Source organism: Rhizoctonia solani, chromosome 16 (genome assembly GCF_016906535.1).
Source record: "Rhizoctonia solani chromosome 16, complete sequence".
Classification (NCBI taxonomy): Eukaryota; Fungi; Basidiomycota; class Agaricomycetes; order Cantharellales; family Ceratobasidiaceae; genus Rhizoctonia; species Rhizoctonia solani.
This window is the reverse complement of record NC_057385.1, coordinates 2,890,990-2,904,918: the sequence shown is the minus strand read 5'-3', so window position 1 is coordinate 2,904,918 and position 13,929 is coordinate 2,890,990. Positions and strand designations below refer to the sequence as shown.

Below are 13,929 nucleotides of genomic sequence, written 5' to 3'. Positions count from 1 at the left end.
ACTTCTGATAGCTATCAGGTATGGAAAGCTGGCAAATCCGAGCTACAGTATATGTTAGAAGACCGATGTTGATTGTAGCTACCGCACTTTATTGTGTGCAGCTATTTCTCGGAGTTATCTGGTATATGTGACGATGCTCGCCTTCGAATCAACCGCATGGGTGTTTGTCGGACAGACGCATATACCAGTCTCAGACCTACAAATAGTAGTGATGGAATCCCAAGGCAGTTTCAAAACGAAACACCGTGGCACCTGATATTCGAAGGAACCAAAGGTTACCAATACGGACAAGTGGGGAACTACAATTTTTTACGTTTGTGATCTTAGAAGTGTGCAGATGAAAAGTCTAACTTGACAGGTGTGAGTGCGTACGTATGCTTCATGTCTTCGTGGTAAGGTTTGCGGGGAGGATGTATGCCCGTGAGAATGCGATCGAATGTAATATACATACAATAAAATTTTTGATGAACGACCGAAAATCGCAAAATAAGCGAACTTACGCGTATACCTAATGCGGTATACGTGTGGGGCTTGCTGGACTCGTTAATTGCGGTAGCCACATGTCAGAGTTCTCCGTACGCTAGTGTCATGCCACTGAATTCGAAAAATAATATTTAACAATGCTTGAACTGCGATAAAATAAGACGGGCGAGATTAGGTACGCGAAGCAAGCTGTAGGTAATCAAAGTCAAGGATTCGGGGCTAGAGCAGCGAAGGGATGAGCAAGGGGGCCAAAATAAATTATCGGGAGCCGGAGCTATGGCGGATGTCATCGACGAGCTGCGGAACAACCTGAGATTTTCCGGGGAAAGATAGACAGGTACAGCACTTGACGAGAAGACTGCGGCCACAGGAGTATGGTAAAATATGAATGATGATTTGGTGTAAACAGCTAGTCAAAGGAAGCAATCACCATGCATCATCAGCGGAACCTATATCTCATAGCTGTCAAGAAATCGAATCCGAGTCCCAGATGTGTTTTATGAAGTTGAGGTACCGAAGGCTGGGGGTCGCGACACTACCCCAAGGTTCCGTTGATCGTCCTAGTGTTCAGAAGCCAGATGCTCTGTGGGAACACTTTGTCCATGCATGGCTGCTACGTTGTTGTGACAAGATCATGTCAATGGCATGAGAAAAACTGTACTGCTAGGATACAGTGGCGTGTTAGCATCGTTCTGATGCCATCATGGTCAGCATTCGGTACGCATATGGTGCTTGTGATACGCCTCCGAAAAGGGTCCGACTAACACGAGTGAGGTGCGATACTAATTCTAGCAGACTCAAGTGTGTTCTGGCTGTTTACATGCTATATCACTGGAACAGTGCCAGCATGGCGTATTTCAGGCTGCCGTGGGAGATGGCAAATGCCGAAAACACGGAAATCAGTAGGATTCCCGCGATTAACCGATAAAGCAATGGAGTGGAAAAAAAATGCTGGTAACAAGACAATGGTGCAGGGTCACGCCAGGTAAAATATAGACTCATAGGTGGCAATGCGAGAATGGGATTCCAAGGTCTTGCACATGGAATAAACGCTAAAGCGATTGCTGAGACACACGTGACTCTAGACACTGGTCTCCACTTATCCCTAACCTTCTTCCCTACCGTCGTGGGTGAACAGACTTCCATCCTCTGTCTCCCGTTCCCCCACACTCGGATATCCCCCCCCTCTCCTTCGCTTACATTCTGTCAATGCACTCGGTCAGTGACTTGACGACATATTCACGGAAAGCCCGTGGAGATGTGCCTCCACCGCTCGTGGTGAGTTTCCTACGGTAAACTGAGGCCACAATATCTGATTGGCGACGTATGGTAGGGGCATCAAACTACGGTGATTGGGAGCCAAATGTATCTATTCGGAGGGCGCCTGGTTACACAACGTCGAATGGTTGCTGACTTGTATGCTTTCATTGGAGGAATAACATGGGAACGTCTGGGCCTCCTGATCTGGACCCGAATGCTCCGCCTCCGCGCTACTTTCATTCGGCTGACGTGTGGAATGGTCATCTGGTCATATTTGGGGGCATGGGATACGGATCGTCTGCGCACACTCCCGACGACTTGTGTGTCCTTGCCGACGTACGGTTATATTCCCTTGCGGATGCTAGTGGCTTGCCGAACCCCTGTGCAAGCCACCTTCTACATCCCGGCCGCTGAATTCTGAACCAGACCCTGCTGCTGCTGGAGAGACATTCACTGGATTAGTACCTCGGGCGCGGTATTGCGCATCTTTCTGCAGTTTCCGGCGATCAACTATACATTATTGGTGGGCAAGACATGGCGAATGCGTGGCTGGATGACATTCACGTATTTGATCTCCCTTCTCGCACATGGGTTGCTCGGGTACCTTACCCTCGCCATTGTGGTACATATCGCAGTGTCGCAGTTTGCGCCCCCGAACGCGTTGTCAACCCAGCACGCATTTCTGCCAACATTCACGACGATACTCCTAGTAACCAAGACGAGCTTATCGAGCTCCCGTTTACTTCAGATACCAGTGCCCAATCTCCAAATAGCATCTATTTGTATTCTAATCATAATGTGAGTGGGTTTTATATGTGGTGTCGCTCATTAATCAACCCAAGAACTTCAGTTCACAGATGTCAAACGTGAACTTCAAACATTGCACCCCACCCCATCTACTCCCGACTCTCCTTTCACCATGACCGATGCTTCTGCTCTCTTGACTGGCACATCTCTACCCCCTGGTTTACGATTCCCAACGGGCGCTCTGCTCGGTACACATTTACTCATTGCCGGAACATACCTTGCACACACATTTCAATCTTACTCCTTGTGGGCCCTCGACTTGCGTACCTACAGTTGGTCCCGAATCGATCCGGGAGCGGCCCTCTCCCATGGCTCATGGGGGCGCGGTGTTGTGTGGGGTAACGGGGGCCGTTTTGTTGTATTCGGGAATCGTGAAGGAAACTTGGTTGAGGACTACAATCGACGGTTGCTCGGCTGGGGCGATGTCGCCTACGTGGATCTCGAGGCGTTTGGTGTATACAGTCCTCCACGAAGGATGTTCTCTGCGCCTACGCCACCTATTCTTGCTACCGAAGTAGCTGTGGACATTTCCTGCCAGGACCCTGCACAAACCCATGCCCTGCTGCCTGTGATCGCTAATCTTCGGATGTTGCACCAGGAGCAGTTGACCGATTTTGAGATTGTGGCCGACGATAACCGGCGAATCAAATGTTCGAGTGCTGTCTTGGAGGCGCGCTGGGGCTGGTTCCGTCGCCAACGACAACTTTTTCGCAAAAAAGCACAGAGAGTCGAGGCAGAATTATCGAGAGACCCAATGAGGGCAAGGTCTAGTTCCAGGAGTGGGGTTAGTGAAATTGGGGAAGAGCATTCTTTTGCCAACATGGATGATAGGGAGCTGGCCGAGCTTGACCCACGGTTATCATCAAGAGAGCTGAGGCTTTCTGAGCCTTATGCAGTTACGCTTGCACTATTGCAATATCTGTACGGGCTGACACTTGTCACATCCCTCCAGCACGCCCCTCCAGTGCTCAGTGCATTGCTTTTGATTGCATGCACCTATACCGAAGAGGATCAATTCAAGGAAGAATCCTCCTTTGGGGAAATTCGGCTCAATTACAACTCAAACGGCAATGGCCATACGCATCCCAGAAGCCTAGGGTCGTCCCCTTCGTCGTCATCCGGTCGTATCCCGTTACCGCCTCGCCCCACCCTCCCTCAGTTCGACGCGATGCCACATTTAACGGGACTTGTTAAGCATGCTATGCACCGTGCATTGAGTCCTACTAATAGCTGGGAGTATATGAGGTAGCCACGCTGTGCGACTGCCAAAGTCTACAGATCCGGGCATTGAAAGTTGTGATGGTGAGTTTCGGGAACACCCATTCGCCCTAATTCAATCTGGCTACATACTATCCCACTTTAGGCTTCAAGCAAAAAGCAAGCACACAAGCAACGTCAACATGGGTCTGGATCAGGACCCAGCGGGAGGCCCCGTGGTGTATCCGATACCAATGGCCTCCCACTTCCTGGTAGACCTCGTACAGCGGATGGGGCGGGTAATACTGCTGTTGGGGGAAATAGTACGTAGACCAACTGTCTTTTCTTGGTATCTTTGTTTGGATTTAGTGTTCGGCTTCGGGTTCTTGAGTTTAGAGCTTTTAATCTGTAAAAAAAAAACTAACATTGTATAACTGTGTCAAGTGCGTATGGAGATCGACAGCGGATGGAATCTTGGCAGGGGGTGTCACGTTTTAGGAGTCCACGTGTGGGGCCCCACGTAGATCTTCATACTGACTTCCTTCTTGCGTCATTCCGCTTTTAAACTTTCTTCTAATTATTTACTCTCGCTTATCTTTTATGGTGTCGCCCGAAAGATGGAATTAGGGAATAGATTTCCAAGATCGCGCCCCTTATAGTTTGCTCCCGACCATACTCCCCTGTCTGTTAATTGTTTCGGTAGAACGCTAATTGTCACAATCTCAATCACGTGCAGGACTCCCAGCAACATCGACAGGCCGCCAAAAACGCTTACACACCGCTGACGGGACACGCCCTCGCGAACCACTCGTAAAAAATCCTCCTATTGAACCCTCGTTATCCAGCCGAACACCTGGAACTCCCAATTCACGACGAACGAATGGGGCAGCCCGTTGTTTGGACCCGTGCCCAAGCACTCTCCGCCACCTGAGCCACTCACTGTCGATCCGTTGGAACGGACTGGGCGACAAGGGTACCGAGGCTTGCTAGACGCAGTTGGAGACGGGTTATATTCGGATGGCGGTGATCATTATTCCGAATCGCAACATCTCCCGGTTGTGGCAGCGCCTCGGAGCGATATACCTTCGGATCCCGCAACGGTGAATTACGGTTGGATTCACGAAGCAGTCACGCAGCACTACGAGAACTTTATTCACGACACCGACCGGCTTTGGACGAACATGGAAATCCTGTAGACGTCGACCTGGAACAGCGAAAGGTTCAGATTGTGCACCGATGGTCGCAGCACGTTACAATGGCAGATAGCGACGATCAACATCAGCAAGTGGATCAACGGCAACCTCGCTCCCATGTTTCACCAGAGCTTATGCCCTCACAATCCATAAATGACGAATCTTCTGTATCTCCATCTCGCACACGGCATTCACCTACTACATCTCCGGTGTTCACAGGAGGTGCATCACTTGCAACAGTTTCTTCCGTTTCTACTACGACATCTACCCAAACAGGGAGCGCGAGTTCCGGCGGATCTGCGTCTGTACGAGCTCCGACAGACCACACGCGCCCCGTGCCCATTCGTTCCGCTGGGCATCAGCACCAAGGAAGTGAAGCGACGGTGCGGCCCGCCAATCAGGAGAAAGTTCGCCGTGTGTTGGTGGGAATATCGCCATATGGCGCTCCGATCTATCGTGAGCTACATCCGGATGAGCCGGATCTCGAACCAAATTCCATGGGGGCCAGTAGGGCCGGGAGAATCAATACTAAAGATAAGGTCACATCGGGTGGAAAGAGTGAGGGTAGTGGGAGTGGTGGACTAGGATGGTTTTTATCCCCTCAAGCAAAGGCAGAAAAGGCGGCTGCCAAGGTTCAGGCTAAAATAGAAAAACGGGCACGCGAAGTCGCAGATCGCGAAGCGACGCTAATGAAGGAGGTCGAACGGCGCAAGCTCAAGGAAGAGATGCAGGACCGGTTGACAAAGATTCGTTCTGGCACTACGAAGGACATTCAGAATAAAGACTTGCCCAGAATAGATGGGCACAAGTTTGCTTTCATGGGTAATATGTAACTGGGACTTTGAGGTGATTTTTAGGTGTAGAGTTAGCTTGATCGGACTGTATGGGTTACATGTAAAATAGCATATAGCAAAATTTTGCGTTTTTGTTTCAACCATACAGCCTGTGTGGGTTCAAGAGAGGCTCGAGGTAGCCTATTTGGATAAATGATTATGAAAAAAATCTAGACAGGTGGGCCGCAGTGTGCGGAGGTACATGCGACACTTGACTGATGTCGCGTGCCGAGCATGATAATTCGATCTGTCCTCGCGGCCCTCAGCACTCACCCACTATCTTTAAATGTTTGTCGTGCATTTAATTTAATTCGCTATTTATTCATCCTTGCGCGGTTCTCCCGCCAGCCCAAACCTTCGATCCGGATGGTCACGGTCTTGGGTGACCCGGCCAATGCCCCTAGTTATTGGCCGGCCGCGGCCGGCCGCGGACTCCCCCACTTATACCTCTTACAGAATCTACATATTACACATATGAACATGGCAGACCGAAGTATAGACTGAGAATTCATGATCAATATATCGAATTCACAGTAGCAAACATGATGGAATACATCAGGCGCAGTCATGAGATATGGATATATACTGGGACCAAGCACGTAAGATTCTTTGAACTCCGGGCTTAATCATTCATCTACAATACCACTAAAATTGGCTGAGGAGTTGATTGTACAGAGTGGCTTCAGAAGGAGCCATGTCTTCCCAACGTTCATTCATTGCAGCATTTAGATGTTTGGCAAAATCCTTGAATGCTCTTCGATCCTGTACCACTGAAGTATCGAAATTCAACGCATCAAGCCACCATACAAGCATGGGGCGCATGTCCTCGTTCGAGCCCTGGATCGGGCAAGGCGTCCAGTTGGGAACATCTGGATATAAAGGAGCGTTTCCTCTTGGAAGAATTGTCCTTTTCCAAAAGCTTCTCGTCGATGATATCCCGACTGATTTAAGCGTTGGAGCGACTGTTTGAAGTTCCTCAATACCCAAGCGCTGTGCTTCGAGGGTAATTGGCCAGTCCCATGTTTGAGATTGATAGTTGAGGTGGAATTCAAATGCGTGAAGTCGAGAAAATCCAGTCGTTGCAAGCACGTCCTTGAGCCAAGGAAAAATGCCATTCGTGGATACTAGCTCGTTATCGGCGACTACTCCTATCTCGGACAATTGCACCAGAAACCCAAAATACTCAATGTTAGGAAGGTTGCCAACATTGATAGACTGTTGGATTAATCGCCCAGCCTCTCGGCCAGAAACATGCCAATGGGGATGAGGGGATGAATGAGAAGCTGAGAGGGACGATAGATGGGGATCTGGCGCTGTAGTGTCGGATTTTCTCGGCACAGGCAATACTTTTACATGTGCATCAGTCATGTTCCAAACGGTGTAGTACTCTACCGCTCGATCATGGCGGATTACGTCTAAACAGGACTTGTTGGGATGCTTTGGATTAAATAAGCTAAAGTGTGTAAGTTTCGGGAGAAATTCTGGGTCGCTGGCCGAGCGCAGTAATTCGTTCGAGCATTCGGATTCTTGGCTCAAATCGGCCCTCTCAGCGAGCTCAAGAGGCTCATCGATCGGCGTTACTTTAAGTGAGCGAAGGGATGTGGTTGCGCGAAGGACACGGACAAGGTAATGAAGTGGGTCAGGGGGAATCTCAGCTCCGATACCACCCCAAACTTCTGGGTATAGGACAAGCCCGTTGATAATCAGAGATTTTGTAGTATCCAGCATTTTTAAAGCATTTTTACTCCTCGATAACGATATAAGTTGAGTGGGTGTGTGCAAATGCACTTCCGCATATAGGAGAGGGTTGCACAGCTCATAAAAGCGCTTGCTACAACGCGTCGAGACAGCAAGGACCTCGGGTGTCGCGAGTCCGAATATCAAGAGAATACCTCAATCGGGAGTCTAAGTCGAGTGTTTGGAGTCATGGTTGGCTGTGTGAGAAAGATGGCAACCTTACGTGACGTACATATAATAATATCTTCCTCTGTTACTGTTCTACGTTACCATTTTAAGCTCTTACTTGTCGCGTGAGTGAATATGTGGTTTTTGTTGTAAGGAAGACCGTGTGAGTGACTTTCTTGATGTATGCGCCCTCTGGCTTAGGAGCCAGGGGCTGGTTTCGCATATTCTCTATACGGGACCTGTGTTATTTATACCATCGCTCGTTGAGGCTTCGCGGTCCCCAGTTTACCACCGTCGACGCCTTTGGTGCAACTTGTCGTTCCCGCTTGGCACACAGTGGCTATGGATATTCAAATTCAAAGTAGACTAAAACTCTAAAATGCCACGTTGAATAACTCGTGGAGCTGGGTATCAATGTTACTAAAAGTCTCACAAGATGCCCAATGCCAACCAGAGAATAATTCGAGGGTTTATAATCAACCAAAAGGGGTGTTCGAGTTTATATACCAAAAATGATTTATACACGACTACGACCACAGATACTGCCTAGAGTGACTAAACTAGCGCTACTAGGCGTGATATTCGAGTAAATCCTCAAGTGATACCTTTTTGGCAGTTTTGCTACGATAGAAGTCTAATTCGCATGCCTGATTCAGTTTGGCGGTATTGACTTTATGCGTTTTATGACCTCAACTTACTTTAGCACCCGTGTTGGCAAAGTTGAATATACTTGAATGCATACTTCTTTGAGATCGCCAACAAGTTTGGATTTTTTGGACTCCATGCACGTAAGTAATTTGAGCTGGAGCACTTGCTAGTGATTGTATGCGCGGTAGAACAAGCACTCAAATGCATTAACTGATTAGTTGATCGTGCAAGACCGACTACGAAGAATCAGTGTGAAGAACCAGGGTAAGAATGCGAACAACATGGCAGACTTGATACCAGTGGCGCGAGTCGATAATCAATCTATTGGGTCTCATGTAAGCTTAGTCACGGCTACAACTTTCAGTTGCCCAAGAATATACATTCAACTTAAGTTCATATATCACAAACATAAAAAAGCGCACAAACCAACCGCCAGAAAGTGAATCACTCATACCAACGAGTCACATGAATCAGATCGGTGACACCCATACCATATACCATATTATACTATACCATGTCGAAACATACGTATCGCCAATCTATGAACCCGCGCCTGCTACTGGACCAGTGATATGACAACCTGGAAGTGGCTTGGTTATTACCAGCCCCCATAGTCAGTCCGAATAAACTTACAAGCCTTTGCATGGTCTATATCATACAGGTTAAGCAATGGTTCACAGTTAGGTAAATAAGTATACTAACCATTATTGATCTGCTCGCTACACGTTTCCCCATTTTCACACACCCGCCTGGACACTACCCAAACAGGTAACCGTTCCTTCCCAATTGACGTGCGCATTTCACGCGACCACCAGTCCTTGAGACCAGATAAAAACACCTCGGTAGCGCATTCTCGGCAGATTCGGCGTCGACGGGGTGGTGATGGTGGCGGTGGTGGGTTGATGGAAGACGTCGAGGTGAGCGGCGGGACAGAGATGGGAGCTACGAATGATGGCACAAGAACAGGGGACATAGAACTGTTTTGCTCTCTACGAGACACGGCTGGTAAAGTCAACGAGGGAGGCGTCTCGGTATCCCGCATCGTACGCATTAGATCGGCCAGGCGGGGCAAGACAGTGGTTGGTGATATTTCCCCGTTGGCCAAGTCCACGGAACCTTCGTTCACTGGTTCACCAGAGTTCTCGTTTGCTGACCTTCCCGAGTTTCCATTGGCTCCACTCGCCGAAACACCAGTCCGTCTCCTTTCATCTTCTCGCTCATCATCGCTATCCTCTTCGTCTGTAAATTCGGAAAACAAGACGCTCGGAAGTTGTTCCCTTGGCCGCGCCGCAGTATACTGCGCATCTGGCACATGCATATCCACAGGGTGAGATCCTCTAAATGCGTCCCGGGCGATCATTGGCTCAAACCCTTCAGGTGTCGCCAAAATATGGTCGATTATCTATGAGGCGTGTGAGTATATGCGTGACATTGAGGTAGGTTCGATATGATTTACGTCTAGGTAGATCATGTTAGGTGTGATCTCTGCTTCTCGAAGATAGTCAAAGAGGATATCGACTTCGATTGAATTGTTATTGAAAATGTCGTATATCCGGTCGCTCTCGATTAATCCTGCCACAGTCGCAAAGTCAGGGCCATCAATTCTGCGAGTGAGATTCAAGTGTACCCTGCAAGCTATTATAGTCACTCATAAGTCGCACTTGGTGCAACCAATGTGATCGACACACTTGCGGGACAGAGATTCCGCAAAAGCCGGTCGTACACATGTCACAGCGAGTTGAAGTCGGGGCGCCAAATGCGTACAATTCGTCGCTATCGTCATCATCCAGATATTGAGTGCAATGCATGCGAAAAGCAATGAGCCAAATATTAGCAAATACAACAATCCGAAACCAAGTAATTTCTCTCACCAGGCGCCGCAGTAGTTGTGGCCCGGTGGGGGACCATTTTCGAGGTTCCAGGCGTTGGCGTGGTCGGTATCAGGATTGGGAATCGGTCGAGGACATGTCCAATCGAAGGTGTTATTCGGGGCACTTGTAATCATATAAGATAGAGGTTGTACTAAAACGTAAGGGGCGTACCAGTGAGGGCAAGGTCGTGCGAGGTGGTCGTTGGCGGAGTTTTGTTGTTGGGGGAGAAGGGCATCGGGGTTTTGTGGTCGTGGAGGAGGAATCTACCAAAACTTAATACCATAAGTAATAGTTTGACGAATGGAACACACCGGTATTTCGCGGCCGGCGATGTATATTTCGTCTGCTTGTGCTCTCTCTCGTTCCGTGCGAGCACGTTCGGGGTACACGCGAAGTAGCGCAGCAACGAGTGATTGGACCACCCTGTATATCGCAGGGAGCACCACGTGCGTTAGAGCCTGAGACAATGGGATAGGTACAAGTGGAAATACTGACCTGCTGGGAGCGATACCTGTGGAGAGGTGCGGCATGCTGGACAGGTGGCCCGGGTGTAATTCGGAGCGTTGCGGGAGTGTGACAAATGGAGAGTCATACATGACCCACAGAAAAAGTGGTGGCATGGACTCAAAGAGACAGGCTAGAAATAGGTTAGTTGGAGGAAATTTGAGGAGATGGTAGATAATCACATTATAAGCCAGTTCGGTGCAACATCCACAACTATAGCGAGAGTCAGGGACCGGGTCCATCGATCAGATGGTAACTCACCGAAGCTCGGACTCGATTTCGTCGACAAGACGAGCCCCTCGGTCGTCGTGGGGGGTTGGAACGTCATGTGGAGGAAGTATCGTCGAAACAGCGGATGATGAAAACTAGCAGAGTTGGTACGCAAACTCTCTATTAGTAAATACGCTTACAGTATCGCGGGCCTTTCCCTTGAGATCTTGGTGGTGGTGGTGATGATGATCGTCGGTATCGTCGACAAGGGTAGTATCAGCGCTCTCAGGGGCTTCAGACATGCGTCCTGGGGATAACGGCTCCTCGCGCATGCGCTTAGAATGCCTGTTATTGGGCGATCCGACATCGTCATGGTGGGCATCGGCTCTCCGTTTGCGGCCGTTGCGGACAGCAGAGAGGGCAGCGCCCATATCCGTATGTCGTGAGTCGACTGGAGTGGTAATAGAAAAAGAAAGCGAGTGCGTAGAAGAGTCCATAGTGATCTCCTTCTCAACGCAAGGCAAACGCACGGCAGACAAGCGTGACTGGGCGGTCGTGGCCACTGCGTCACGTGGTCTTCTTATAAACGCCCCCGCTCATCGCACACACACAAGTCCATACACCGGAGCCGTCATTGCGTCCAAAATCTAGCGCATCAGGCACCAACCAAGTCGTCTTTGGTCTTGGGAGCACCCCCGCGGTAGGATCCATTTCCCGATTCAATCTCAATTAAATATTTAACATGACAAATTCGTTCTCACGGCAGCCCTGTGCCACTATAGCCCCTATCTTGTCAAGTACCGCTGTCGAGGCTCCCAGATTGAGTCACTAAAGCTATCATTTATTTACCATGCGGAGAATTTCACGTGGAAATGATTGTCCGTCACGTGAGGACGCAAATACTTCCCGCCGCTCTGGGCGCCTAAACGAAGGCCCCCTTCGTGCCGAGAGGCTAGTAGACTTTGTGGTGCTGTATGACGAATGATCGCGAACTTGGATAGGATCGCGTACAGACAGATTTGTTCATATGACGCGGATGACACTAAATCCGCAAAGCCCAACCCTCGAGGACATCTCAAGTAAACGGCGACCGAAAGTATCGCCTTAGATATCGGGGCAACTCGGTTGCGGTCGTCGGGTCGAGTCGTGAGAGAAATCGTATATGAATAAAGTGCGTCCTCTTGGCTCCAGTATCTGAACCAGAGAGAACCAGAACCTCCAATCTTCCATCCCAATATGTCACTCGCACGTCGAGTTGCACTCTCAAGTGTCCGCACTCAGACCCAGCCTTGGCGGAGGCTCTACAGTTCTACCGAGCTTGATGCGCGCAAAGGAGGTGAGGAACTACGCCATTATCCATATTGATGCATAACTGACCAAATAGTGCAGACCGTCAACGACTGGTAGTCATCGGTTCCGGCTGGGCGGGGTTCGGCGTTCTGCGCGGAGTGGACAAGAAAAAGTATCAAACTGTCGTCATATCTCCTCGGTCTTATTTTGCTTTTACGCCCCTTCTTGCATCAACGGCTGTCGGCACACTTGAATTTCGTACTGCCATCGAGCCTGTTAGACGAAAAGGAGTCGAACGTGAGTTAATCTCTATTTATGGCCCTTGATCTCAGTCTCAGTCTGCCATATAGTATATCAAGGTTGGGCCGAAACAGTCGACTTTAAAGACAAGTCGATCCTAGTCCAAAGCAACCTCGCCACCGAACTCGACAAAGACCAAGGAGGAGAAAAGTTTACCGTCAAATACGACAAGGTAACTTTCCTTTCCACTACCACAAGCTCCAACTCACTCTCCCTCTTCCAGCTTGTCATCGCTCCAGGAGCCTACTCCCAAACATTCGGCACACCAGGCGTAACCCAACACGCATACTTCCTCAAAGACGTCGCCGACGCACGCCGAATCCGCCAACGCGTCCTCTCCAACTTTGAAAAAGCGGCCTTGCCCACGACCAGCCCGGCCGAACGAGACAAACTCCTCCACTTCGCCATCGTCGGGGGCGGCGCAACGGGCGTCGAGTTTGCTGCCGAGCTGCACGATCTCCTGCACGACGACTTGCCCGAGTTGTATCCGACCCAGGGGACCAGGTCGCTTGTCGAGGAACACGCCAGGATCACGATTTACGATGTCGCGCCGCGGATATTGGGGATGTTTGATACGGCCTTGGGCGAGTTTGCCGAGAGGCATTTGAAGCGCGAGGGAGTGAGCATTCGCCCGAACCATGTCGTCGAGCGCGTCGAATCCGGTATGCTCCATTTCAAGGGTGGAGAGGCTGTTCCGTTTGGTATGCTAGTCTGGGCAACCGGATTGGCCACGAATCCATTTGTAAAGAGTTTGAAGGGTATCGAGAAGGAGCCCACTCACCAAGCTAGGATTTTGACAGATGCGAAACTGAGAGTGTTGAAAGAGGGGGGTGAGGCTATAGAAGACGTGTTCGCGCTCGGTATGATTTCTTGCGATAGTGGAAGCTATGGCACCCGTTACTGATACGCATTCATAGGCGATTGTGCGGCAGTCAAAGACGGACCAGTGCTCCCCACGACCGCCCAAGTGGCCAGCCAAAAAGCCAATTACCTGGTAAAACATTTCAACAGTGGCGATCCCAACACGACTACCGACTTTGTATTCAAAAACTTTGGGGCACTTGCATACTTGGGCGGGTGGCGTGCGATCATGCAGGGAGAGAGCCAGAACATCAAAGGGTGAGTTTCACTGATCCGTAGGTGGATTTCGTTATACTGATAGGGTGTATGCGCCAGATGGGCTGCATGGGTTATTTGGCGAGGGGCCTATTTGACCAAGAGTGTGAGTTGGAGGAACAAGATTCTGATACCTACGCTATGGTGAGTAGAGTGTATGTGTTTCAGGAATGCCCGGCTGAAGTCTTCTTAGGATGATCAACTGGCTCTTCGGTCGGGACATTTCGAGGTTCTAATTGGAACCTATGGCCCCTTAAGTTATTGTCGCTAGAATCCACTCAATAATGGGAATAGTTTCAACCTGCATTCCAT

The 13,929-nt window shown here is 49.6% G+C and overlaps 5 protein-coding genes across 5 annotated transcripts; 3 read left to right on the top strand and 2 right to left on the bottom strand.

Moving 5' to 3' along the window:
* Nucleotides 1–1,692: 1,692 nt before the first annotated feature.
* Nucleotides 1,693–4,943, top strand: RhiXN_02199 (uncharacterized protein; the record flags this gene model as incomplete). The annotated part of the gene is made up of 6 exons (XM_043322018.1): nucleotides 1,693–1,761; nucleotides 1,817–2,063; nucleotides 2,240–2,541; nucleotides 2,594–3,786; nucleotides 3,914–4,070; nucleotides 4,593–4,943. The coding sequence occupies 6 exons, from the start codon at nucleotides 1,693–1,695 to the stop codon at nucleotides 4,941–4,943; spliced, it is 2,319 nt and encodes a 772-aa protein (XP_043187841.1).
* Nucleotides 4,944–5,002: 59 nt separating this feature from the next.
* RhiXN_02198 (uncharacterized protein) lies at nucleotides 5,003–5,773 on the top strand (the record flags this gene model as incomplete). Its single annotated transcript, XM_043322017.1, has 1 exon — nucleotides 5,003–5,773. One exon carries the CDS (start codon nucleotides 5,003–5,005, stop codon nucleotides 5,771–5,773), a length of 771 nt encoding a protein of 256 aa, XP_043187840.1.
* Nucleotides 5,774–6,418: 645 nt separating this feature from the next.
* Nucleotides 6,419–7,501, bottom strand: RhiXN_02197 (uncharacterized protein; the record flags this gene model as incomplete). Its single annotated transcript, XM_043322016.1, has 1 exon — nucleotides 6,419–7,501. One exon carries the CDS (start codon nucleotides 7,499–7,501, stop codon nucleotides 6,419–6,421), a length of 1,083 nt encoding a protein of 360 aa, XP_043187839.1.
* Nucleotides 7,502–8,865: 1,364 nt separating this feature from the next.
* On the bottom strand, nucleotides 8,866–11,408 carry RhiXN_02196 (Zinc finger, C3HC4 type (RING finger) protein; the record flags this gene model as incomplete). The annotated part of the gene is made up of 10 exons (XM_043322015.1): nucleotides 8,866–8,906; nucleotides 8,960–8,974; nucleotides 9,029–9,728; nucleotides 9,783–9,954; nucleotides 10,198–10,320; nucleotides 10,369–10,460; nucleotides 10,509–10,620; nucleotides 10,693–10,914; nucleotides 10,963–11,066; nucleotides 11,112–11,408. The coding sequence occupies 10 exons, from the start codon at nucleotides 11,406–11,408 to the stop codon at nucleotides 8,866–8,868; spliced, it is 1,878 nt and encodes a 625-aa protein (XP_043187838.1).
* Nucleotides 11,409–12,147: 739 nt separating this feature from the next.
* On the top strand, nucleotides 12,148–13,853 carry RhiXN_02195 (NADH-ubiquinone oxidoreductase family protein; the record flags this gene model as incomplete). The annotated part of the gene is made up of 7 exons (XM_043322014.1): nucleotides 12,148–12,247; nucleotides 12,301–12,498; nucleotides 12,552–12,673; nucleotides 12,725–13,361; nucleotides 13,419–13,620; nucleotides 13,678–13,761; nucleotides 13,811–13,853. 7 exons carry the CDS (start codon nucleotides 12,148–12,150, stop codon nucleotides 13,851–13,853), a joined length of 1,386 nt encoding a protein of 461 aa, XP_043187837.1.
* Nucleotides 13,854–13,929: the final 76 nt, after the last annotated feature.